At 42.9% G+C, this 27879-nt stretch overlaps 1 protein-coding gene and 1 long non-coding RNA gene across 9 annotated transcripts in view; one reads left to right on the top strand and one right to left on the bottom strand.

The window, feature by feature from the left end:
* Positions 1 to 315: 315 nt before the first annotated feature.
* Positions 316 to 27879, bottom strand: part of RBM47 (RNA binding motif protein 47) — a 145869-nt gene continuing 118305 nt past the window's right edge. For 4 of the 8 annotated variants that reach the window (XM_040418945.1, XM_040418946.1, XM_040418949.1 and 1 more), the window contains 4 exons: positions 16625 to 17784; positions 9603 to 9809; positions 6986 to 7158; positions 316 to 1419 (listed from right to left, as the gene is read on the bottom strand). In XM_040418945.1, coding sequence (XP_040274879.1) covers positions 1183 to 1419; positions 6986 to 7158; positions 9603 to 9809; positions 16625 to 17753 — 1746 coding nt within the window. In that variant the 5' untranslated portion in view covers positions 17754 to 17784 and the 3' untranslated portion in view covers positions 316 to 1182. Of the gene's footprint in view, positions 1420 to 6985; positions 7159 to 9602; positions 9810 to 16624; positions 17785 to 26858; positions 27001 to 27879 lie in introns of those variants that run through there. The other 4 variants (XM_040418948.1, XM_040418947.1, XM_040418944.1 and 1 more) reach the window with 4 other exon arrangements.
* LOC120990256 lies at positions 25430 to 26409 on the top strand. Its single transcript, XR_005776392.1, has 3 exons — positions 25430 to 25522; positions 26093 to 26168; positions 26312 to 26409. It is a non-coding gene; the product is annotated as an uncharacterized LOC120990256 (long non-coding RNA).

Here is a 27879-nt window from a genome sequence, read left to right as displayed (position 1 = left end):
AGGAGGTGAGGTGGGGCTAATGAGCAGCAGCACTTGTATACAGTCTCCATTACCACAGCCCCACATTACCACAGTCTCCATTACCACAGCCTGTCCTGTCCTTCCTCTCTGTACTTCATGTCTCCTCATGAACTAAATTCCCCAGAGATTCAGCTAAAGTTCTTATCAGCTGTATTCAGGATCATAGTCCCTGAGAAGTAGAGAGGAGGATGAGGAAGCTCTTTACCTCAGTGTTGTAAAGTAACTTGTCCTCATGTTGTGATCAGGACAGGTTTTGTGTGAACTAATGGGACAGCGGCCATTTTGCTTCCCCTGATGATTGCTCCCCAGACAAAATGAGCCATTATAAATAATGAAAGGTATTTGAGAATATATTTATAATAAAGTAATATTTAAGTATTTTTATTTTCTTAATTCCTGGAGAACTCCTTTAAGGAATTTCGCAACTGACTAAAGACCTGTGAGTTCCCCCTGGCCAAGGGCCCTGGGCAATACCCTAATGCCCGAATGTTCTACCCTATATGCTAACATATACAACCTGTTACCGGAGTCCTTAAAATCCTGGTGGCCTCAGATCCATTGGCACAAACATTTAAAATATTACATGAGATGAATAGTTTACGAATCATGGCAGACACCATCAGTTCCTAGTAGTTCCCAAGATCCTCCAGTATAACTTTATAAATTAAGTACCTTCCAAAAATCTATATATTCTTTCTCTCAATATATATTTCTTAAATATGGAATATTCACTCTGTACGCTATAGCTGCTCATGTACTTTTACAGACATATACACTGCCAACATTAGTTAATGTACTACATGATACTGATATATTTATATATTTATATCTCTAGTGCACAATGTACTATAATATTATATATATATATAGATAAAAAACAAACCTTCATACCAGATATATTGTCTATGCATATACTGTTAAAAACCTAAGCAACCGAAACCACATAATATGAAACTATATGGCTAAAGCATAAAAATGCAAAGAGAAATGTATGAACAAATGTATCTTAAAAACTGACTTTTGCAGAAAACAAAAATGACAAAAAAATTCACATATATAAAATATTCTTCTAAGGATATATTTTTTAGTTTTTTTTTTTTTTTCTTCATAAATATGTTAGAGTTCCTTCAGTCCCCTGCCCCCTTCCTTGAGATGACAGTTTTAGTAGGTTTGGTAGATGTCATGTAATGGAACCTGGAAGGTTGCAGGAAAAGCTTGAGGTATATATCCAGCATATCCCCCATAGATCGCTGCCGCGGCAGCAGCATTCTTCTGTAGTGTGGCTAATGTGGCTGTGGTAGGGGCTGCGATGGGGAGATAGCTTGCACCATAAATGCCTGCGGCAGGGATCCTTTGCATATTTGGAGCCATGGTATACACCGGAGTTAATGGACGGCCCTGAAATATAAATGATACACATACTTTATGCACAATTCCATTGGAAAACAGAAAGAAACAGGCATCCAGTTTACAAGGGTATATATAAAGGGGGACCGCCCTATAGAAAGGTGCTCTGGCAGGGACCTAACAAGCAACCATGGGGCCCCACAGCAAAATCTGAAATGGGGCCCCACCATGACCACTTTCAACAACATGTTCAGAAAAGCTTATGATTGGTCTCCTTAATGCACAAGGCTGATTTCCTAGTAAGGGGATAATGCAGTTAGCAATGTGACAGTACAGGCATAATGTTGACAGTGAATCACAGAATAGGTGTAGTGCACACGAGTGTCATAATATTGGCATAATGCACATAGTGATGTCACAGTATAGAGATAACACATACAGTGACATCGCCGTGTTGCGATACAACACTTGAATTATACACCGTGACGTCACATGCAAGTATAATACACGTATGATGTCACAGCACAAGAAAAAGGTCGCACAAAATGGATAATGCAACCTGAGAAAGTAATCTTGAATAGTAGGGACTCCCATGTGCTCTGGTTTGTGCCATCAGAAGGGCTTCATAGTTGTTTGTGCCCCCTTCATTTTTCTGGTTTCCCCCAAAAGCCACCCAAGATGTAGTGTATTGTGGTCCCAAGATAACTTATTTTTTTCTTCTCTGACCCATCTAGTGAAAAAGGGTCTGTCATGAAAATGAGTTAGGTGGCTCTCCAAATCCGTTCTCAGCTGGGGTCAAAGGGTGTATGCCCAGGCCATCTCTATAGAGATGACTGGAAGCACTGACACTCCCAATTATAATACAATTATGTTATAACTATACAGTTATTATAAACATATTAGGGATAAAGGGGACAAGAATTTATCTGACAGGTTGGATTTTCCACCTTCAAGTCTATTGTTCCTGGAGAAACGGTGCCTGATGGGCCCGGCAGCCTCTCATCTCACCCGTAGCATAGAAGCAGACACTGGTAGTTTTAACAATTGTTTTCTGTCTAAAGCCGTTTTGCACACAATCACAGCTGGATCCAGTCCTGTTTTCCTACACCAGTTATTTTTCCACCTTTCCCTTTGTTCTTAATAATTTCCATTACACTCTATGGCAGGGCTGGCCAACCTGCGGCTCTCCAGCTGTTGCAAAACTACAACTCCCAGCATGCCTAGACTGCTTACAGCTTTCAGCCTACAGCAGGGCATGGTGGGAATTGTAGTTTTACAACAGCTGGAGAGCCGCAGGTTGGCCAGCCCTGCTCTATGCTATGATTAATGACTCTTATCACTTCTCACTGATACTTTTATTAAGCTATTTGTGTTCTTGGCGTATGGTTACCAGGAATGATTTACGTCAGTTCCCAAAATTATTCAAAAGGGGCGAAACTTGTAAAATCCATGACTATGCTGCTTCTTGATATCGAGGCTGTGATGATGATGGTGGTAACATTTTATTTAGCAAGACTGGAGTCATATGAAATACCATGGCAATGTATAATCACAGTAATAATCAGGTTCTAGCAGGTGCTGGACTATGCTGCAGGTGAAGCAGGAGGAAACAGATTGAAAATCTGCTAAATGATATTGTTTATATGGTGGATTCATCAAACAAAATCCAAATGTATCTGCAGGAAGGAATGGAGAATAGAAAACTACCTGTACATCCTCATGCGCACAACCATATTACCGATCCCTACCAGTTCTGTGTGGTTTGGATATGTAATAGGGCAGTAATGATTACGTCATAGGCAGGGGTGTAGATATAGGGGGTGCAGAGCTAGCAGTCGCTACCGGGCCTGAGGTGGACCAAAGACCCTTGTGCAGCATAAAAAGACCTCTGGCTGGAGGGAAGGGGTTAGGTCAAGAATTTTGCGGTTTCAATTTTTGCCTCAGGCAGCATGAAGGCTATGTGCTTTCCTGCCCCTGGCCACAAAGCCCTGAGGGAAGGGGGACCCAAGCTGAACTCTTGCACCAGGGCCCATGAGCCTTTAGCTTCGCCCCTGGTCATAGGTTTCTGATTCTCTATGTGACACCTTTTTTCAAGATTTTTTTCATATAAAGGAACATGAAATTGGGGAAAAACAATTTTGACACATTTCATCTTATGTTTTATTACCAACTTTGTATTCTAAGTGAATATGGTGATATGGAGGCACTATATGGCGAGAGAAGGAGTGCACTATGGGTCAAAATACAGAACCATCGAGATAGTCATGATTTATTTTGATTCACGCCAGTCTAAGGCTACTTTCACAAGGGCGTCATGGATTTGGGCCGGATAAGATGCGGGTGCGTTGCGGGAAAATGCACGATTTTTCCGCGCGAGTGCAAAACATTTTAATGCGTTTGCATGCGCGTGAGAAAAATCGGCATGTTTGGTACCCAAACCCGAACTTCTTCACAGAAGTTCGGGTTTGGGTTAGGTGTTGTGTAGATTTTATTATTTTCCCTTATAACATGGTTATAAGGGTAAATAATAGCATTCTTCATACAGAATGCATAGTAAAATAGGGCTGAAGGGGTTAGAAAAAAAATAAAAAATAATTTAACTCACCTTAATCCACTTGTTCGCGCAGCCCGGCTTCTCTTCTGTCTTCTTCTTTGAGGAAAGGGACATGTGATGACGTCACTGCGCTCATCACATGGTCCATCACATGATCTATCACCATGGTGATGGACCATGTGATGGACCGTGTGATGAGTGCAGTGACGTCACCACAGGTCCTTTTCCTCCTGCACAGCAAAGAAGAAGACAGAATAGAAGCCGGGCTGCGCGAACAAGTGGATGAGGTGAGTTAAATTATTATATATTTTTTTTAACCCCTCCAGCCCTATTTTACTATGCATTCTGTATTAATAATGCTATTATTTTCCCTTATAACCATGTTATAAGGGAAAATAATAATGATCGGGTCCCCATCCCTATCATCTCCTAGCAGCCCTGAGGGAAGGGGGACCCAAGCTGAACTCTTGCACCAGGGCCCATGAGCCTTTAGCTTCGCCCCTGGTCATAGGTTTCTGATTCTCTATGTGACACCTTTTTTCAAGATTTTTTTCATATAAAGGAACATGAAATTGGGGAAAAACAATTTTGACACATTTCATCTTATGTTTTATTACCAACTTTGTATTCTAAGTGAATATGGTGATATGGAGGCACTATATGGCGAGAGAAGGAGTGCACTATGGGTCAAAATACAGAACCATCGAGATAGTCATGATTTATTTTGATTCACGCCAGTCTAAGGCTACTTTCACAAGGGCGTCATGGATTTGGGCCGGATAAGATGCGGGTGCGTTGCGGGAAAATGCACGATTTTTCCGCGCGAGTGCAAAACATTTTAATGCGTTTGCATGCGCGTGAGAAAAATCGGCATGTTTGGTACCCAAACCCGAACTTCTTCACAGAAGTTCGGGTTTGGGTTAGGTGTTGTGTAGATTTTATTATTTTCCCTTATAACATGGTTATAAGGGTAAATAATAGCATTCTTCATACAGAATGCATAGTAAAATAGGGCTGAAGGGGTTAGAAAAAAAATAAAAAATAATTTAACTCACCTTAATCCACTTGTTCGCGCAGCCCGGCTTCTCTTCTGTCTTCTTCTTTGAGGAAAGGGACATGTGATGACGTCACTGCGCTCATCACATGGTCCATCACATGATCTATCACCATGGTGATGGACCATGTGATGGACCGTGTGATGAGTGCAGTGACGTCACCACAGGTCCTTTTCCTCCTGCACAGCAAAGAAGAAGACAGAATAGAAGCCGGGCTGCGCGAACAAGTGGATGAGGTGAGTTAAATTATTATATATTTTTTTTAACCCCTCCAGCCCTATTTTACTATGCATTCTGTATTAATAATGCTATTATTTTCCCTTATAACCATGTTATAAGGGAAAATAATAATGATCGGGTCCCCATCCCTATCATCTCCTAGCAACCATGCGTGAAAATCGCACCGCATCCGCACTTGCTTGCGGATGCTTGAGATTTTCACGCAGCCCCATTCACTTCTATGGGGCCTGTGTTACATGAAAAACGCACAAAATAGAGCATGCTGCCATTTTCACGCAACGCACAAGTGATGCGTGAAAATCACTGCTCATGTGCACAGCCCCATAAAAATGAATGGGTCCGGATTCAGTGCGGGTGCAATGCGTTCACCTCACACATTGCACCCGCGCGGAAATCTCGCCCGTGTGAAAGGCCTAAGGCTACTTTCACACTGGCGTTTTGGTTTCCGTTTGTGAGATCCGTTCAGGGTTCTCACAAGCGGTCCAAAACGGATAAGTATTGCCCTAATGCATTCTGAATGGATAAGGATCCGCTCAGAATGCATCAGTTTGCCTCCGTTCCGCCTCCATTCCGCTCTGAAGGCGGACACCAAAACGCTGCTTGCAGCGTTTTGGTGTCCGCCTGACGATACGGAGGCAAACGGATCTGTCCGGACACACAATGTAAGTCAATGGGGACGGATCCGTTTTCACTGACACAATATCGCACAATAGAAAACGGATCCGTCCCCCATTGACTTTCAATGGTGTTCAAGACGGATCCGTCATGGCTATGTTACAGATAATACAAACGGATCCGTTCTGAACGAATGCATCGGGTGTATTATCTGAACGGAAGTGTTTGTGCAGATCCATGACTGATCCGCACCAAACGCGAGTGTGAAAGTAGCCTTAAACTAAAGTAGATTGGTGTAATGCCTGAGACATGCCTCTTAAAGTGGTTATCGGAGTGTGTAATACTGATGACCTATCCTCATGACAGGACATCGGTATCTGATCATGGGGTTTAGACTCCAGGCTGAAGAGACGTCAGCGCTCTGTGAGCGCTGCTGCCTCTTCCTAGGCCATGCTTTAATACATATTTGTGCAATTGCACAAATATGTATTAAAGCATCGCTTGAAAAAGAATCTTCTGGTGTGCCATAGATCTCCCTTTTTGTAACGGATTGACTCTTGTCCTCTATGAGCACCAACCACTAGAGGGTGGGCAGATCTCATTCCTTTCTAATCTTCCTAGGCCAGCGACGTCACATTTATTGGTCACATGGCCTAGACGCAGCTCATTCCCATTCAAGTGAGTGGGGCTGAGCTGCAATACCAAGTAGACCCTGTGCTTGGTAAGCTACGAGGAGGCTGCAGTGCTCACAGGAGAGTCACAGCTAATCGGCGAGGGTTGTCCATGCCCTAAAAATTGAAATCTATGCCTGGTATGAGCTGGCATACATTTCTGCAAGCTGTGGCAGAAATATAGTAAATGTGTTAGCCCACAAAGACCCTGTCTGGTGAAAGAAGTATAAAACAGCAAATAAAATGGAAAATTATTGCATAAAAATGTAGCCCATGCCATAAATTACAACTTTTCACCTCCAGAATTGTGGCACATGCTGTGTGTGCTCCATCCTCATGACTTTACTTTGTGTGTTATCAGAAAAAAAGTTCTGTTACATTATTCGTGTTGGAATGGCAACGCTCTGTTCGTTTGGATGAAGTAGTCCCATATACACATCATCACTACTCATACTTTTCCATATATTTCATATGTTACCAACCTGAAATGGTGGAGGAGTGGACACTGATGGCAGAACCGCAGCAGCATGATCGGCCTGCACAGTGATTGGATTGATCATGTGCTCCATCCCATGGATTTTGCCCTCTTCAATCAGCTTGGCAGCAGATGCAGCCTGAAATACGGAGTACTGGGCGCCGATGCCGGGAATGGCCACTAAAACATATATAAATGAGTGAGTAACACAGTCCTCAGCCTACTTATCCAGCTAGCTGGAGGGAGCAATATTAACTAAACCTGACTACGATTCATAAGAATACACTTTGAGATATTTGTAACCTTGTCAAAAAGAAGTACCACCCTTACAATTTCCTTAAAGGATATGTTAGGTAATAGTGTAAGAAGCAATTCTCTAGTATGTTATAATTAGAAATGCTCCATTTAGATCCATGGTTGCCTAACAGATGTCAGCAAATTACAGGTTGCAGAATATGGTAGCCTTTAGTCAGCCGACGCCATGGTAGTCACATAACATTTCCTAGCTCTGCCCAACAAAGCAAGAATCTCAGTACTGCAGCCTCGTTTGAACCTCCCATGGTTCTACTAAACCGGGCTAGGGCTTCTTCCACATCTGCGTTGGAGGCTCTGTTAGGAGCTTCTGTTATAGACTCCATAAGAAATGCCAGGCAAAATAGTGCATCATGCTGTACTATTTTGTATGGTAAAATGATGGCCATCATCATGGAAACCCAACAAACCAGTGTCTGTCATGCAACAGATCTGGCACTGCATTTTACACAGTAGGACTAAAGTTATCTATGTAGCTTTCAGCAAAACCATGGGAGATGTGGGCCTTGATACTAAAATGCATGTGTGTTATAAGGCCATTTAAGGGGGTTATCTCATTAGAGCTTCCAGCACCCTGGGAAACAAGTAGCCTTGCCTTGTCTGACCATGTTGTATTACCTAATGGCACTCAGATGAATGGCTGTCCAAGTGTCCATATAATAAATGGACCTCTCTACAACAGTGCTCCTCAACCCCAGTCCTCAGGACCCACCTCAGGTCATGATTTGAGAATATCCTACAGAATGTCAGAAAGTCCTGATGCATTGACCTTAATTATATCACCTGCTCAATATTAAGGAAATCCTGAAAACTTGACAGGCAGGTGGGCCTTGAGGAACACTGGTCTACAACATCCATATACCCTAAAAGGGTGTAACAGGGCACATGGGTAGGGCACTCTGCTATCACTTGCACTCTCTGTGCTCTTCTAGGTTCCTCTGCTGTTTGTAATAATTAACAAGTACAGGTCACCATCAAGTAATTAATAAGAATACACATTTCCCTGCTGATAGGGCAGATAAGAAGGTATGGAAAACATATCTCAGCAGCTTTACATTGAACAAGTACTCTATGACTGGTCAGAGCTGTATTCGCCATGGTCACAGTATATGTTAGTCTAGCAGATGAGAAGGCATGAATGAGTGATTTGGGAAATAATGATCAACAAGGAGCACAAAATGATTGATCAATTACAGATACCAGGAATAGATCCTAGTAATGAAGGCTGATTCATTAGCAGAACATTTGTGTTAGGAAGTATGGATTGTGGAGTAATTTGTGACAAACACATCTACTTGTAGCCAGTCCCTTTTTTTCTCTAGAATATATATCAGGGTGATGGGCTGAGTCTCTATAGACACATTATGGATCATATTAAAGGGGCTGTATGAGATTAGAAAAAAAATTGGTTACTTTCAGAAAAAGTGCCACTCTTCCTATAGTGCGGTATTAAATCTCAGTCCCATTCAAGTAGATAGGGCTTAGGCTGCAATACTAGAAAATGCCTGTGTAGAGCAGCTGTGGTTTTCTGATCTCATACGACGCCTTCATAGGGGCACTAAACCTAGAGCACAAAGTTTAGAAAAACAAGAGTTTATAGGACAGATGAAGCTATGCAAGACAAGGTAGTGCTCATGGGGGGCAGGGATTTTCCTGGACTTCCTGTTAGTAACACCACAGTCAGCCCCTCCCCAGCCTGAAATGTCTGCTTACAGGGAGCAATAGGGAATGAAGATAAATTAGACTTTAGGTTTAGTGTCCCTTTTAAAGGGATTGTCTGGGCTACAGATATTGTTGACCTATCCTCAGGATAGGTCATCAATATTAAATTGTTAGTGGAACGAATCCCTGCACCCCCACTGATCAGCTGTTTGGAGAGACTATGGGGCTCATTCAAGCACTGCATCCTCTTCACTACTTGCCTGGGCACCATCTACCTCTTGTAGTGGCTGTGCAGTGTAACTACAGCTGCCTCTCACGTTCACTGGAATGGGAAAAATGGTTGTAATTACACTGCAACACCACTACAAGGGAAATGGCACCCAGGCAAATAGTGAAGAGGGTGCAGTGCTTGCGCTGATCAGTGGGGGTGCTGGGAGTCAGACCCCCACCAATCTAATATTGATGACCTATCCTGAGGAGTGTTCATCAGTCTGTACCCTTTGAGTTCTATATGTGGTAGGTGATTTGAGCTCCACTTTTTCATTACGGTTTTCTATGCTCTGCTTCAATAAACACCATCTATTTTTCTCCACTGGAGAATGAATTGAATTATTAGGGACCAGTGTAAAATGTGAGATGTTAAGACTAACCTGCACCGGGTTTAAGAGCAACTGGATTGACCGCTGGTAACTCCAGGTTGGGTACAAGTTCAAAGGTTTTTTCTTGCTGTTTACCCTTCCCTTCATGATATCTGCTATAAATGCCACGGCCAGCCGAATATCCCCCCAGGTACGTCCCCCTGGGACCAGGGGCTCTGTTGCCAGCTGCACCTCGCTCTCTGCCTCTTATGCTGCCTGCTTGTAATACCAACATAACACAGTCAGAAATCACAGGAGATCACAACTAAAGCCTCCATGAGCATATGCTGAGCAATGAGTAGGGGTTTCTATTTTGGGCAATGACACGCACTGAGGAGCAAACACTAGAGGTTTCACGCCCCCTCGTTCTAGGCTAGCCTGGCAAAACAGTTCCTCCATGCTTTGTAAAGTCAAACTTGCCAATGAGGTTTGTAAAACTATTCTTCTAGGTTCTAACTCCTCCCAAGATTTCTTGGCGTCAGAAAGATTATGGTGCAATGTCATCTTCAAAATGGAAACCCAAGTTAAGCAAAATGCAGCTTTGTGGAAAGAGAAGCTAAAATACAAGCAAAAGTATACATACTGGAGGCATTTATATGTATGACTGATCTGGTCAGAATGCAAAATGCTTGGTTTTATTCAGAGACACTAGTATTGTGTAAATATATATATATGTGTGTGTGTGTGTATATATATATATAAGCATCAGATCATTATGTACCTACACAGCGACCATGAGAAGGCCTTGGGCGGCCCCCTGGCCATCAGCCCAATGGGAAGTTTGCCAAATTTGGCTGTAGGGTCTATGGCCAGTCTGCCCCTGTATATATCTATGTGTGTGTGTGTGTGTGTGTGTATATCTATGTGTGTGTGTTTGTGTGTGTGTGTATATATGTGTGTGTGTGTATATATCTATGTGTGTGTTTGTGTGTGTGTGTGTATATATGTGTGTGTGTATATCTATGTATGTGTGAGTGTATATATCTATGTGTGTGTGTATATATATATATATATATATATATATATCTCTATGTGTGTGTTTGTGTGTATATATATGTACACACAAATTAGCAACCTTCGGAACTCCAGCTGCCATGCTGATCCCTGTTATATATGTATATATCCACTGGCATAACTATAGGGGTCGCAGCGGTTTCGACAGGGCCCCTAAGCCAGGGGGGCCCAGAGGGTGGTACAGTACTTTTCCCTTTATAAGATGCAGTGCATCTTATAAAGGGAATACTAGCGAGCATAATGTAAGCGCTCACTAGTCTGCAGAAGGAGGGGGAGAGAAGCGCTGAGTGCTGTACAGTACTTACCCCTCCTCCTGCTTACTCTTCCCGGGGCCCGCGCTGCTGTGTCCTGGCTGCCTGCAGCGTCAGGATGTATAGAGCGAACTCTGACCTGACGCTGCAGGAGGTCAGGTGACCGCAGCACGGGCCCTGAGAAAAAAAGACAGCAAGGACAAGTAGAGTGGTGGCAGGAGAGGTAAGTTACTTTATTATTTTACAGTCTGATCTGAGGTCTGATATGGAGGTCTAATGGGGGATCTGGAGAGGTCTCACTGGGGGTCTGGAGAGTTCTAATGGGGGTCTGGAGTGGTCTATGGGGGGGTCTGGAGGTCTGACTAGGGGGTCTAGAGGTCTGACTGGGGGTCTGAAGGTCTGACTGGGGGTCTGAAGTGGTCTAATGGGGGGGTCTGGAGGTCTGACTGGGGGTCTGAAGTGGTCTAATGGGGGGTCTGGAGGTCTGACTGGGGGGTCTGGAGATGTCTGACTGGGGGTCTGGAGAGGTCTAATTGGGGGTCTGGAGAGGTCTGACTGGGGGTCTGGAGGTCTAATAGGGGTCTGATTGGGGTCTAGAGGTCTAACAGGGGTCTGGAGGTCTGATTGAGGGTCTGGAGGTCTAATGGGGGTCAGATATGGGGGTCTGGAGGTCTAGTGGGAGTCTGGAGGTCTAATGGGCGTCTAGAGGTCTAATATGGGGGTCTGGAGGTCTGATATTAGGGGGTCTGGAGGTCTAATAGGGATCTTATATGGGGGTCTGGAGGTCTAATGGGGGTCTTATCTGAGGTCTGATATTGGGTTGGGGTCTTACATGGAGGTCTAATGGGGGTCTGATTTAAGGTCTAAAACTGGGGTCTTATATGGGGTCTGACATACAGGTCTATAGGGGGTTTGGCCTGAGATGGGGGGATCTCATTCAGAGTTTTATATGGGGGTCTGATCTGAAAGGAACGGAGGATTTTTTGTACTGGCGCACAATATAAAGGGGTGTTTTTGTACTGACGCTCTGTGTGGTACCAGTATTTTCAGGGGGACTGTTTCTGCAGGATAACATTGGGGAGCACAGTGGACACAGTATTGGGGGTGGCAGGATGGGGTGTTGAGAAGGTGAGGAGGATGATGGAAAAGTAGGAAAGGGAGATGTCTGTTTGTTAAACTGCAAAGACGAGGTGCGGCTGAAAGAAGTCATCATGGCGGTCTGGTCTGACAAGAGGAAGAGGAAAGAGAATATCTACATCAGAGAAGAGAAGTCACTGGATGTAAGAGGTACATATGTGGCGCTGTATGACCCTGTATGTTCTATAGCGCTGTATGTAATGTTTTCCAAGTATGTTTTTAAAGGGGTTGTCCGCTTTTCTTTTTGTATGAGCGCTGCCTTCTCTGCTCTGTTTACCTGCTCATCACTGCAAATGCCACGGCGAGCAGGTGAACAGAACAGAGAAAGCAGCTCTCATATGAGCGCTGCCTTCTCTTCAAACAGCTGATCGGCGGGGGTGCTGGGGGACCCTGCCGATCTAATATTGATGACCTATCCTGAGGATAGGTCATCAGTAGTAAAAAGAGGACAACCCTTTAGCTTTGCCCCTGTATATATCTACGTGTCTGTGTGTCTGTGTGCATATGTGTGTGTTCCCATTGATCTAACAAATGAAAAAAAGTGTTCAAATCAAGTATATGAAAAAAATCTAACTGGGGCTACATCAAAATAATTTGTTCTTCACACCAGGTCTGCAGACCATCTTTGAATACCACTAGTGTTCACTGTTTTATTGACAACTATCTTATGTGTATGACTACCTTAAAGGGTCACCCATAAATAAAAACAGGAATTGGCTTTCTTCCAAAAACAGCACCACGCCTGTCCATCGGTTGTGTGTGATATTGCAGCTCAGACCCATTCACCTCAGTGGACAGTTTTTTTAAGCTGGCATCTTTTTCTAATCCCTTAAACTTTGACCTGTCACCTCTCCTGACCTGTCTGTTTTACTAAATAATTATATTTCATATGAAATTACAATTCTGGAACATCCCTTCTTATGACTCTACATTGTGCTTCTCCTCTATTAATCCTGCTAGAAGTTTATGAATACATTGCCAGCTGGGTGTTACCAGTTGGGGGTTACCCCTGCACAATCAGTATCGTCAGTGGCAGACTGTGCAGATACACACGCCTTTGACAAGGTGGCAATGGTAATACCTAGTTGGCAAGTTATTAAATTTATAGTAGGATTAAGTGAGTACTTGGCATAAGATAAAAGGAAAATGACAAGATGCTCCAGAATTATGATTGCATGGGGAATCAGTTATAAATCAGATAGGAGAGGTGACAGGTCCTCTTTAAAGTGAGCAGGGACCTAGATTAGGTTGACACTACCAATGTGCAAGCAGTATGGTGAATTATTATTATATGTAAGTGAGATATTTTGCATTCGGACCAGAAAGGGTCACCATTACCAGTGTATGTGTCGATGTAGCAAGGTATATAGGGAAATCTTGTATTTTAGCTGAGAAGGGATACATGGCTTTAGTATGAAAGTGGGATGTACAATGCATGCCAGACATGAGAGGACAAATCATGGTTGCATAATGACATTTCAGAGGCAGAACGCCCAGGTAATCAGGTGACAAACAAGAGTTTACTGATAACGGAGAAATGAGGTGCACTGTGACCAAGAGCCAGATATAAAGTGTCCATGTGACCTTGTAATGTTCTCTTATCTACCTGCTCACACATTATAAAGGGTACAGTACCTTTATATGTGCTCCCCGCCCGGGCAAATCATACCACAGTCTACAGGAAGAGCTTCATACCTGTTCAGCATAGAAGCTCAAGACTTCAATGTCACCAGATCTGAGCAGATCAAGTAGTTTACTGGCCTATGAAGTCACTCGAACCCAAAAATGACACCTAAAGAGGACCTCTCCCCTATCCTGACGTCTGTTTTATTAAATGATTGCATTCCTAATGTAATAACAGTTCTGGTGCATCTATCCCTATGATGTTATTCCTGCTAGAACTTCATGAATAAAGGTCCTTCTGGGTGTTACCAGTGGGCGAGTCCCTTCACAGTCTGACATTATCCAATCAGTGTCAGACTGTGCAGGGACACCCCTGCCCCCAAATGGTAACACCCATCTGCTGGTAATTCGAACACAACATCTAGCAGGAATCATTGTTGGGGGACAGTTCGGATACGCAAGAATATGGCCATCATGGCTACATCTTTTTCCGTTTTGCTACGGTGTTTCCGTAACTCCCATGCACCTGAAAGAGGGCTACTGAAACATCGAGCGCTGGCACGCTCCACTGTTTCCCAGCCGGCTGGTAGTTGGGACTGTGTCTCATCTTGCCATACCAGACAACCCCTTTAAATATATAGAAGCCACAACAGTAGTGTGAACAGAGCCATAGGGCCACCATACTCATTAGTGAACTGCCCATCGAACCGCCGAGAATGGCAGGCTTGGCCGACAGTTGAACGTGTGTGGTGAGCTCTCGACTCGGGAGAGATCTGTCAGCTGAACAATCTTTCATGCTTGTAGCTATTGAATGTTGATGGCAGCTCTAAAGGGGTATTCTCGTTTTGCGATATTGACGACCTATCCTGAGGGTCGGTGGGGATCCAGTATCAGATCGGTGGGGATCCGGCACCCCAGCTGATCATCTGTTTGAAGGATCTGTGGCAGAGGGGGGAGAGCTGCTTCTATCCCTGCTTGCCGTCTACATCGTACTGGTTGCGCAGTGCAATTATTTTTTCTTTTCCCATTCACTTGAATGGGAAGAACAGTTGTAATCAAGCTCCACCTACACTACAATATAGATATCTCTCGCACTAGCGCCGCAGCTTCGGTGGTGGTGTCAAGAGTCGGACCTCCACCAAGTTGAACCTGTTGACCTATCCTAAAGATAGGTCATGAATTTCCCCATTTTAAGATATGGGTATAATATGGGTCCTCCTTGACGGGCAGATAACTCGCCAATAAAAGGCACCCACATCTCATATCCTCAGTCACAGTAGGAGAAGTAAAATGGCAGAAGACAACCGGCCTCATAATTGTTCTCTAGAGAACATACCGGAATGTGTTTTGCATTTTAATGTACAAGATTTTACATGTTGAGTAAATTCATCAAATTTTTATCTCAATTACGCTTGCTGTTAACTTACTGGTTACAATCACAGCCGTTCCAATCATTTTTGGATTGTTTTACCGTCCACTAGGTCACAGTGCACCACATAGCTAAAGTCAGCAATCATGGAAATGGCAGAACAATGAAACATCACATTATAAAGTGCTCGCTAAAGGTATTGAAGACTATACAAACATTTCCGAGAATTTTGCTCTTCATAATAATTTGAGATGATCTTTGCAAATTTGCAGAAAGAAAGACAGAAGGATTTGTTAGATAAAGGATACAATCTCTGCATTTAGCATTGCCTAAAAGTCCCAGAAATCAACCACTGTGACATGTTATTTCCCAGAAGCCATCAACACCAAAGATACTCGTGTTGAGGAGAGTTAAAATCTGACACATCTAAAATAAATCTGACTGTATTCAGCATTAAGATAAGTAATGAACATGCATGAAATAAAAATTCAGATTTTAAACTATTTAGCGTGTGTTTTATGGCTGCTATGGGCAATTCAATCACTACTTTCCACTAGTTTCCATAAATGTCCCTATAATAACCTGTTCACATCATGTTTTTTTCTCACAATGCTTAGCGTGTTCAGGGAGAAGGCACCTGATGTACACGCTAAACATGTCCTTACCCTTCCATCACCAGACGGAGGCCAAATGGGTGTCCTTCTGGTCTCCGTTTAGCTGGTATACATCGCTATACTTCTTAAATCAAGTAAGAAAACATATGCTCATCATGCCGCCCTCCAGCTGTTGCAAAACTGAAGGGCCGCAGGTTGAGCATCCCTGCATTAAACAAATCCTTTTTGTTTACATGGTAGCTTATGGGCGTCCAACATATACATCATGAGCTTATTTCCAACAAATGCCATTATAGCCTATGGGTGACACATGCACCTCTCCTGTCACATCTGTCTTAGTAACTAGTTGCATTCCTCATGTAATAAAAATTCTGGAGCATCTAGTGTTCTGACTCTATGTTGTGTCATTGCTCTATTATTCCTGATAGAAGTTGTGAAGGGATTGCTAACAGTTTACAATGAAGTTCCAGATGGGTGTTACCAGTTGGGGGGTGTCCCTGCACATTCAGATTGTGCAGGGACACACCCCTAACTGGTAACACCCATCTGGACCTTCATAGCAAACTGATAGCAATTCGTTCATAACTTCTAGTCGGAATAATGAAGGAATGGTACAACATAGAGCCATAAAAATAGATGCTCCAGAATTGTTATTACTTAGGGAATGCAAGTGGTTAATAAAGCTGACGTGTCAGGAGTGGTGACAGGTCCTAACAATGCTATCCATCACCCATAGGCTGCAATGGCAACTGTTTTAATAGATATGGCATGAAAAGCTATTCAAAAGCTTATGATGTGTATGTTAAAGGGATGCCTATGGGTATGGGTATAACCCATGGGTGATGCTAGTATCAGCAATCTGTCATGTTCTCTACTTAATGTAGATGCTGGGAGCTTTTTCTGGCATATACGTTAAAGAGAGACAAGAGTGTGATGTGAACAGGGCCTTAGTATAAACACACTTACAAAAAAGTATTAGCGTCTATTCAGATAAACACACAGAAATGCCTAGATTACATTACCAACCTTTCACGAAGTAATCTCTGTTTGGACCAATCAATGCATTATATGGGTATCCATAATAGGCAAGTGTGTAGGGGTCACATGAGTAAACATAATTAGGCTGAGTGACCTCGGTGGGGGTGGTCGTGGCCGGAGCTCCTCCTTTAGCAGCTTTCTGGTAACGTGTGTACTGTTCTTTATCAACAGGTTTGGCCAAAGTAACCTCTATACAAGATCCTTCTAGTTCTGTCCCATTGAGGTTTCTCATGGCCTGGACTGCATCATCTCGACTAGTAAAATGCACAAAGGCATAATCACGAATTTTCTTAACGCGCTCTACGCACCCTAGATTGTACTGGCCAAAAATCTTTTTAATTGTATCCTCAGAAGTTTCAATCATCAGGTTCCTAACATAAAGAATTTTTACAGTCTCCATCACATCTTCATCAACATCAATCTCTGGTTCTGCCCAGTCGACAGCAATCTGGTGGCCCCAAAGCTGGATTCTTCCGGGCATCAGTTTTCGTCTGGCCATGGCAGCAGCCCTGTGGCTTTCGTATTCAACAAATGCAAAGCCTCTATTTTTCATCTTATCAGCAGCACTAGCATAGACAATGACATCTAGAACCCCTTCTGTGACTTTAGAGATTTCTTCCAAGATCTCCTCTCTCTTCTTCATCTTGGGAATGCCCCCAATAAAAAGTCGACAGTTATCTACGCTGCAGCAAACACCTAAGAGCCTTCCCGGTCTTATTTCATAGTTGTTCAGTTCTCTGACTGCCCTCTTGGCCTCGTGCTTCTGAGTATACATGACAAAGGCATAGCCTCTGTTCTTCCCATCAAAGTCCATCATTAGGCGCATTTCATAGATCCTACCTACACTTTCGAAGACTGGAACAAGCTCATCCTCATACACATCACGCGGTATTTTTCCCACAAACACTTCACAACCACGTGGTGGATGGAGCCCTTCCCAACCTGGTGGTGGACCTCCATATTTCCTCTGCCCATTCTCTTGGACCATTACATAACCTGTACGTTCCATGAGGGCAATGAGAGCAGCTTCGTTTGGTGCACCCACAACTCCTTCTGTGATCTTTGATGTTGACATAGAATCGTTACTCATTATGGCAATGGAATCCTCTGCTGTCATTATGCCAAAGTCATGCAGTACTTGCTGAAACCTAATGAAGAAGAAGAATGGCTGAGAATGAATATATGAGCCACTGATAGGGAGAAAAAAATAATAATAATAATAGCATTTAAAATAAATCTTTCCTCTTCCTTTGTCTAAAACTGCTTCCCAGAGCAAATTAGTCATGAAAAAAAACTTGGCTAAAATAGAACCACTGGAAAAATCTATGAAGAAACAGCAACTACTTTGGTGGAGAGAGGCACTCCTTATCGTGCAGCAACTTGCACAAGCCAAGGCAGAAACCCTTCACCCAACTGTTAGGAAGGAAATACACAGCTGGGATCATTCTTACTAATACAGAAACATGAATGGGAAATGCTAGCAGAATATTCTTCTTCTATTTTTTATGTCTGCATTACAAAATGACATGACTATATGTAAATACCGTGGGGCAATTGTTGAGGAGATGGCATCAGGATGGCCATGAGAAGAGAAACGTGGCCAAGATCAGACCAGCTTTCCAATATCACCTCTCCTGACATGTCTGTTGTAGTAACTACTTGCATCCCTCTGGTCATAACAATTCTGGAGCACCTATTCTTGTGATTCTATGTGGTACCACTCCTTTATTATTCCTGCCAGAAGTTATGAATAAATTACTAGCAGTTTGCAGTGAAGGTCCAACTGGGTGTTACTAGTTGAGGGGGTGTTCCTGCACAGTCTGACACTGGCAGCACTGATTAGATAGTATCAGACTGTGCAGGAACACCCCCCCCCCCCTCCCATTTGGACCTTGATTTTAAATTGATGGCAATTCATTTATAAACTCCAGCGGGAATAATAAAGGAATAGTCATAAGAATAGATGATCCAGAATTGTTATTACATGGGGAATGCAAGTAATTACTAAAATAGACATGTCCGGAGCGGTGACAGGTTCTCTTTAAAATTTTATAATTGTAATTTTTGCCAAGATCTTAGTTGTTTGAATGATAATAAAAATCTTTTGGCCTGGATGGATAATTTCTATCTGTTATGATGAATTATAATGACAGTTGACCTCTGGAAGTGAGCAAAACTAGCAAATGATACATGTCAAAAATACTGAAGAAAATGGATGATCATGCGTAAAACTAATAAAAAAAAACAATTATGTATATGTTACATGCATACTGTTAGTGAGAAGTCTTGGAAATAACATTTTTACATATTACAGATCCCTCCAGACATTACAGTTCTAACCACTGGTCGGCCAGACAGACCGAATTCTGATCACATCTGTGGCCAAGGGCATACGTAACGTACCGTAGAGGCAGCACACGCCTTGACCCTAGTTAAATCCTGCACATTAATGTCGTCTGCATGCTAGTGTTGGTTCCCTTATGTCGGGCGGTAATAATTCAATTAAGAATTATTCATTATGGTCATAAAATAATTCTTAATTGAATTATTACAGCCCGACACTAGGAAGTGGAAAATAGGAAATCAGGCCCTCCAGTCCCGGGAGATAAGCAGTGTGAACACAGCCTCGTTTTAGGATTCTGCCTGGAGTCTCTGTTTTGACCACTATGGTTCTTCATCCTAGGAATTCGCTCTTCTAGGAGAATCTCTCTAATCTCCTTGATCTAGATTCCTAAACAAATGTACGTAGCTGATTTGGATCACAAGCAGTTGGTTGACTTACTGGTTCTACAAGCTTGAAGGCGCAATTATACTTTAATTTGTTTATTCGAATGCAATTGTCATGGTGAGCGCCACATCATCTAAGTGTCAGCGGAAAAACTCATTAAGCCCTAAACTTTGTGACCCTTAATTACAGTATAAAGTGAATTGCAGTGTTTGCTCTTGCTCAAATATAAGGCCATGGTTTCAGCCATTAAACACTGTGCCGATAACCTAGTCATTAGATTTTATATCCCAGAAAACCTATTGGAAACACATGCACGCTTGGCTGACAACCTTAAAGGGGTTATCCAATATCATAAACAGCCCCCCATGTCTCGGGCCCCTCACAGGGAATATACTTACCCTGCTCCCTGCGCCGTTCTTGGTCCCTGCACCGCCGCTGCTTCTCTCCGTGTGCCGATGAAAACATCTGGTGTCGGGAGGGGAGCAGCAAATGGCAGGCGGGGACGGAGACAAGCCTCCCTAGCATCGGGGGGTGACGCTAGGGAGGCTCATCCCCGTCTGCCATTGGCTGCTCCCCCCGACACCAGAAGTTTTCATCCATGTACAGGGAGAAGCAGTAGCGGCGGTGCGGGGACCAAGAGCAGCGCAGGGTAAGTATATTCCCTGTGAGGGGCCCGACACATGGGGGGGGGCTGTTTATAATATTGGATAACCCCTTTAAAGGAGTTGACCACTTTCCATTTAGATTTCTTAACTGCTGTGTTCTGACAAGGCAACTCTAAATACCCCCAAGTCAATGGGGGACGGATCCATTTTCTATTGCGTCAGGACGGATCCGTCTTGCTCCACACCACATCGGACAGTTATTCTGTCCGCGATGGGAACGCAACCAAACGGAACGGAATGCATTCTGGAGCACTCCATTTCGTTCAGTTCAGTTTTGTACCTATTGACAATGAATGGGGACAAAACTGAAGCGTTTATTTCCGCTACTGAGATCCTATGATGGAAATGAAAACGCTAGTGTGAAAGTAGCCTTAGCGGAAAGCTGTATGAACCACTGATTTCTAAAGTGTGTGGTCTCCAGTGACTGTCCACCAATGGGGGAAAGAAGGATGGAGTATGCTGGATTTCAACAAGGACAACTTTTTGTTCATCCAATGGCCAAAGAGGCGGAAGTGACAATCACTCTAAGCCCCACAAAAAAACGCTCAGAGTGCTGGTAAGTTTTTTTTGCAGAGGGCACCTTAAAGAAACTTTAGGGATGTTCAACGTTTTTATAGTCAGGTTGGTGCTTGGCAGCTTCTTGCTCCATGTAAGCACCTGTTTGTATAAAACATTGCGTCCCTTTTACATATATTACAGTATATATGAAAACTGCACATTAATAAAAAATCGAATCCACATATACTCTCTGAATTCTTTCTAAGGTGTTATCAGATCAGCATCTTTGGCCATGTTCACATCTGCATTGAAGGCTCCGTTAGGGAACTCCATCACAGATTCCATCAAAATTGCGGGGCAGAATAGCGCAACATGCTGAACTATTTTGTCTGGTAACATGGCAGGTCGGGACTTTATAGGCCAATCAGGTCTGTTGGACGCCATTTGCATCCCTCATGTGGCAGATCATTTTTTTTTTTTAAGTCTTCTGCTCCTATAAGAGAGCAGAACAACAGAAGTGTGAATGTGGCCCTGGCTTGTTTTTACCTGTTGTATATGTACACAGCCTTCTGCATGGTCCATAAGGGAAATCTATTTATGGCCTTTACTCCTGTTTTCTTGCTGTTTTCTTGCCCATAAAATGACCTCATTTAGTTTAAAACCAGAGGCCCACAATCACGTTCACTATTAAGAGGCAAATTTCTCAACCCTTTCACCCTGAGGCAAAATGTACCAGGTCAGACTGGATTTTCCTAATTTACCCTGATTGAAATCTAGCATTATGGGGCCTTCTCATGGTAATGCACATTTTCTAATTACAGGGACACACTGGAGATTTTCCCGTTGTACTACAAGGACAAATTAGATGCACATAAATAGGGCGGAACTCTTTTAATCCAATAATCCAGAGAGTCTAATAATGTGACACTTGTTTTCCAGGAAATATAATAATTAAAGTAGAATTATAGAACATATTTACATAATGGGGCTCTACCACGAATCCATTTCAGAAATAAGCCTTGTTTAAAAACAAACAGGAATGTGGAAAAACGATTGCCAATCCTCCCAGACATGGGTAGAGCCGAGCATGCATATGTAGTGAGTGGGCATAGGGGGAAGGCTGCTGGCAGCTCCTTATCTGCCCACTAACATAGAAGACTTTTTCATGCGCGGATTTGAAATTCACATCACGGAAAAAAATAAATGAGCGTGTCCACTAGTCAAGCAGGTGACTGCACGTGGATTAGCCCCCACTCGGTGGTGTTCATATTGTGACAGCAAATACACATCTGATTGTTAATTTACCCTTCAAGGGCTCATGCATACGAACCAAAATTGCAGTCCCCAGTGTACAGGCACCGTCCGTGTTGCCTGCGCTTGAATGGCTCTGCGATCACCCCACAAAAATAAAGCATGTTCTCTCTTTTTGCGGTATGGAGGCACGAACCGAAAAGCCATAGTAGCGTTCCATAGTGCTTCCGTGGACTTCCGCCCCATGCCTCCATTCCGTATCTTCCGGATTGCGGACTCATTCAAGTGAACGGGTCCGCATCTGTGATACGGTGCGCTCACTATGGTCACGGCCGGCACACGTACGTGTGGGTGAGCCCTAAGGGAACTGCCACATTTGATGGGATTTCTACAGCAAACCTTAAATGTGTTACATACGTGGATATTGCTGCGGATTTGCTGTGAGAACCCACAGACAGTCTTTCCTTCACTGGGTTTGAAGACTCCAGGATTTTCAGAAAATCCCAGAGAACCCCTTTAATATCTAATGAACATATGTGGTGCTATAATGGTCTACATAGAAAGATTAAAGTGGTTCTGATGAAAGTGCAAAACAGATCCATGGACAAATGGGTCCCAGTACTTTGTATGGGGTCAAAGATTTCACTTTTGACCTACCTTTCACCATAGCCCTTAACTACTGACTCTGGACACCCAATGGGGCACATGTATCAACTGGTGTAAAGGAAAACTGGCTTAGTTGCCCATAGCAACCACTCGACTTCCACCTTTCATTTTCCAAAGGAGCTGTGAAAAATGAAAGGTGGAATCTGATTGGTTGCTATGGGCAACTAAGTCAGTTCTACTTTATACCAGTTTTGATAAATCTCCCCCAATGACTACATCCTGGTTGCTTATATGGTTTCAAATGCAACTTCTGCTACGGTAACATATATTCTACACTGAGCATAATCAGGGGTTCCAATATTTTCCAAATTCACATATATTTAATACAAAATACCCAAAACAAGAACGTTTCTGTGAATATAATCAACCACAAATATCATGGCAACAGCTTTTTCTCCTTCGTTCACGGCATACACTGTACAGCATGTACTATAGTATGTGAACATCATGGAAAACTGTTCATGTTAATAAATATAGCGGGTATTTATCTAAATTGGTTGGATAAGGTCATGTTACACTTATATGCCACCATATATAGGACCTATGATCCGTGGAAAACCACTGAAGGGTGAATACACACATGCACTTCAATGGGGGGAGATTTATCAAAGGTGGTGCAGAGGAGAACTGGCTTAGTTGCCCATGGCAACCAATCAGATTGATCCTTTTCTTTTCCGAAGGAGCTCTGAAAAATGAAAGGTGGAATCTGATTGGTTGTTATGGGCAACTAAGGCAGTTTTCCTCTGCACCACCTTTGATAAATCTCCCCAAATGAAGCAAACATGTCCGTCATTCACGGACGTGTGAAATAGGCCTTAGTGTGGTTTTCTTGGCACTGCCTTGTCCCGAGCAGTAAACGCTCTCGGATCTGACCTTTTCTACATATGTGCTGCTCTGCAGAAAGCTCGGCTGCATTTCTAGTTACTTATTAATCCCAGGTACCAATGACTGACTTGTACAAATCAAGCATTTCACCGGCTGCTGATTTCAGGGTAGGGGGTGGGGTGGAGGCCCAATCTTTATATCTGTATTTCTGTCAGATCGGCAGAACGAAGCTGCAAAGTGCAGCAATTTGAGAGCGACCTCTGATCTGAAATGTTTGTCTAACCCTTTTTATAGGAATTGTGAAATGAAGGTTTACAGTGATTGTAAAGGATTACATGAACCGTCACCCACTTCTGCACAGGGTTAATGTAATAAAAATATTCAAATGTTTAACTAGGGTTAAGGGAGAAGCCATGAGATCTTTGCACCTTGCATGATTTGGGGCAATTTACAACATGCAATCTTACATCTCTAAAGGGTATAATGATAGCTAAGGTGACAGCAGTAGGGTTTGTTTCAGCTGCAGGTTTAATCATTTCATTTCCTCGTGCGGTTTATCACCTGTATATGACTGCAATACCCAGACCCGCCACAGATCTACTAAACCGCGCTCACCATAGAGTTCTATGTTCAGTTCGGTAGAACCACGAGGGGTCTGGTAGCCATGTACATAGTATCATGTCCATGTGAATCGCCAAGGCCTCATTCACACGTCCGTGTCCGTGGTGAAGTCTGTGATAAGATGGTCATTGATTAATCTGTGAAGATTTTTGTTAGGAATCCGTGTTTGGTCCATGTGTCCGTTTTTCGTTCTCCGTGTTCCATAGACACAGAACAGTGGAAAATTAATTTTCAGAGAATGTCCTATAAATTATCTGTGAATCATGGATAAAACACCCATGGTGTCCGTGTTGGGTCCGTGTTTTTCATGGACCCATAGACTACAGTGGGCGTGATGGACGCATAAGCATGGACAAAAAATAGGGAATGTTTCTGTGCTAAAAGTACCAGCCCACGGGCCATACTAAATCATGGATATGTGGATGCGCACATTAAAATGAATGGATACATGAGCTGCCCATGGAGAACACAGACAGCACATGTCCGTGAATCACTGACGTGTGAATAAGGCCCAACGTATAGATAGAGATCCTGTTGTTAAGGCTGTGACCAACCTACATTTAAAGCGGTTTTCTGGTAATACCGATTTTTTAACAAGTGCCTGCACCCTGCTCTCTGAAATAGAAGATTCATTTTTATCTGTTCCACGTTGCTCTGGTCCTTCAAGCTGCCCCCATCTTCTGGTCCCTACACATGGTCACATGCACCGCTCCAGCCAATGACTGGCTTCTGCTTGTGGCCACATCACTGCTGAAGGGAGCACGTGACCATGTTCATGCACTGCCTGAAAAAAACGGAGCAGGGACTGGAAAATTGAGGCAGCGGGGGCAGCTTGGAGGACCAGAGCAGTGTGGAGCAGATAAATATGAATCTTCAGTTTAAGGGGACACGGTGGGGGCACTAGCTAAAAAAATAAAATAAATCGGTTTTGGCCAAATGTTTGTTCGGTTGACAGCTATTCCTTCCTTACCACTCCATACATATGCATGCTTGGCTTGGTAGAGCATGCGTGTGTTATCAACAGGGAAGGGGAATAAGCCGTTGGCAGACACCTCCATTTGCTGGGGCAGCTGCTTTCTCCTCTCTCTGCTGAATGAGCATTGAGGGTGTGAGGACACCTTTAGTAATAGTAATAAAAAAATCACAGAAAGGCAAAAAGCGGATTAGCATATGAAAATCAAGGGGTTCTTTGCTTTGGACAATTCCTTTTCGTTATTAGGGTCTTGCAGTGATAAGCATATTATAGGGTGTCCTGCTGCTGGGACCACCAGCAATCAGCTGCCATCTTTGAGAGAAAACTGCAGTAAGCGTTCAGTTCCACTACAGTGCCTCCATAGGGGGAATGAGGCATTACACAGCTCCCATTTAAATCAATGGGCTGTCCACATAATATAAGATGCCCTTGACAGCCCCTGTAATATACTATTTTCTTGGTCATGTAAGGTTTTCATGGTCATAAGGTACAGCTTGACCGTAGAGCGGCCATGAGAACAAGCGCCTACAACCTACTGTGAGGTTCAAAGACAGGGAGGCAGACGGCAAACGACTAACAGTCTGAAATGACAGAGTCAGGGGAGCCATATAATGGGATTAGACCGGTGAACAATGCATACATTGTTAATGAAAAGACAGGTAAGGAAACTCAGTGCGGCACAAACCATTGTTCATACTTTCAATGGACTCCACTGAAAAGAAAACCTAAACTATTTACCACTGAATGGATTTAGCCAAATGAAGGGGGAATTGAAACTAATGACTAGATTAGAAAGTTTACTCCACCTCAGATTAGACTAACCTCCTATCAGTCACATTATCTTATCTGTTGTTAAGTGCTACACCATGTAAAAACAACGCCATAGACAAACACGTAGCGGTCACTCCCCAGGACTTGTTACCTACTCAACGTCTTGTATCAAACTGCTTTCTGATTTTACATCAGTAGTATGGCAGCCATGACAGGAGTCTGAAGGCACTTCCCATTTGTGTACAAAGCATATGACCATCATTAATAAAGTTCAATAAGGTCACTTATTTTAGTACTAAGCATACAGTCATACGTTCAAGACATATTTCTAGGATTTGTTCCCTATGGGCTTGTAGTAATAGTGGTCACAGAGGTGTCGATAATTGGGCCCAAATACAAATTACTGCTATTCAAAATTGTAGTACTATGCAATCGTTTCGATCTTGAATATTTTTCAGATAATATCATATTGTTCATCTGGTAGGGATCAAACTGTGTTGCCTTCATCACCTTTCACCATGTATATCTCCCCAGGTAAGCCTTAGTATGACCATAGTAACCAACATAAAAATCTGCCAAAAATCAAATTCTCAAAGTATTTGCACACATACAATTCAAGGGTAAATAGTCTCTATTCATAGTCTGCTAATTCTGCCCACCTTTGTTCCCTATTGCAGCGGCATCTCACCTGCCAAACGAGTTTAAGTAGGGCAAGAAATGACTGTATTTCAGCACACAGGCTCTCTGAAAAAAGTTATGACATTTTCAAAGGCGTTAAAGGTCATCCTAAAACTAAAAGTTCACGTTACGAATTCTGATAGAAGGCTGAACAATCTACTTCTGCAGCAATGTATATACAAAAACTACAGCAGTTAGACATCATGTTTGTCCTCGATATACTTCATTGCCATTATAATTACTCACAATGAATGTCCTACAGGTCACATAAGCTTAGCAGGTAGTCACCAGACTCAGGATTCTTATCGAACGCTATGGTACAAATGATCTGATTCCAAATTTCCAAAGAAAAATCTATACGTCTTGCATAAAATGTCATTAAATCTCCATAAAACTACATCAGGAATACAGATTTATTATTCACAGTCAACCTTCAACTGGGTAAGAGCCAATTTCAGCCATGATAGAACTGGCGACTATGACATTGCACATATTCCCATTCTATTCCATATCAAATGTAGTTTAAAAGAATATAACCAAACTTACAGTATACAAGCTTTTCCATACCTCTCAAGCCTTGCTGACAGGTCAGTAGCACAGAACGCCTCTGCTGGAGGAGTCACTCTCAGTCACAGGATTTTTAGCTCATGCCTATGTTTATTGGTCAGCAGCAAAGGGCCATTTACATTCCTTGGAAGGTATTTGCTAAGGGCACCTGAAATGAGTTGAGGTAGGTGTGGTTGACTAGAAGAAGGGCGTAACTTACATCTCCCAGATGCTGGACAGCTTGAAAGCACCTTCACAATGAACGTACGGCTCACATTCATTTTCTTTGGTTATTTTTGTCATAACAAAAAAAAAAAAAATGGAGACCCGACCATAAAATTTCCCAAAGAGCTCAGAATTTTGTATAAATATACCCTTTCAAGGTATAACGACTATCAGCAGGGAAGTGATTTAAGTACAAACAACTTTACCCTAGCACAAGGCGTTGTGCAAACAGTGTAACCTAGCAGATAAGATAAAGCAGCCAATGAGTTGGCAGCACAGATCTAAGATACTGGACACAAACCCAAGATCTGCACATGAGCCTCATGGAGCAAAGAGCCGTCTATGAACCCTCACTTCAATGTCATATTGACACGTAGGACTTGTTCATCTTCAGATTTTTAGAAAAGTTGAGATAAATACAACCATACCAGCCATATAACTTATAACCTCATAATCTAGTATGTGATCAGCCTTTGTTCTAAGAGGATGGACATATAAGACATGAGCTGTTTTGGTTTTTGAGAGACACCAAGAGGACTTTATAAAAGAGGATGACTGACGGGCATACACAAAAGGTCTACTCTAAAGAGGCCTGTCCTAGTAACAGGTTCCCCAGAAACGTATTTCACATTAATTTAGTCAGCCGGCTGGTTTACTGCAGGCAAGATGTATGCTATGAGAAGACAAGAACATACACAGCCAAATGAGTTAGTTAGAAGGCACTTGTTAACTTATATACATTATCTAGCTGTGCTACTATCATTGATGTCATTTCCTCATGTTTCACTTCATAGCT

This window comes from Bufo bufo, chromosome 2 (genome assembly GCF_905171765.1).
Source record: "Bufo bufo chromosome 2, aBufBuf1.1, whole genome shotgun sequence".
Lineage (NCBI taxonomy): Eukaryota > Metazoa > Chordata > Amphibia > Anura > Bufonidae > Bufo > Bufo bufo.
This window is presented reverse-complemented; position numbering and strand designations above follow the sequence as displayed.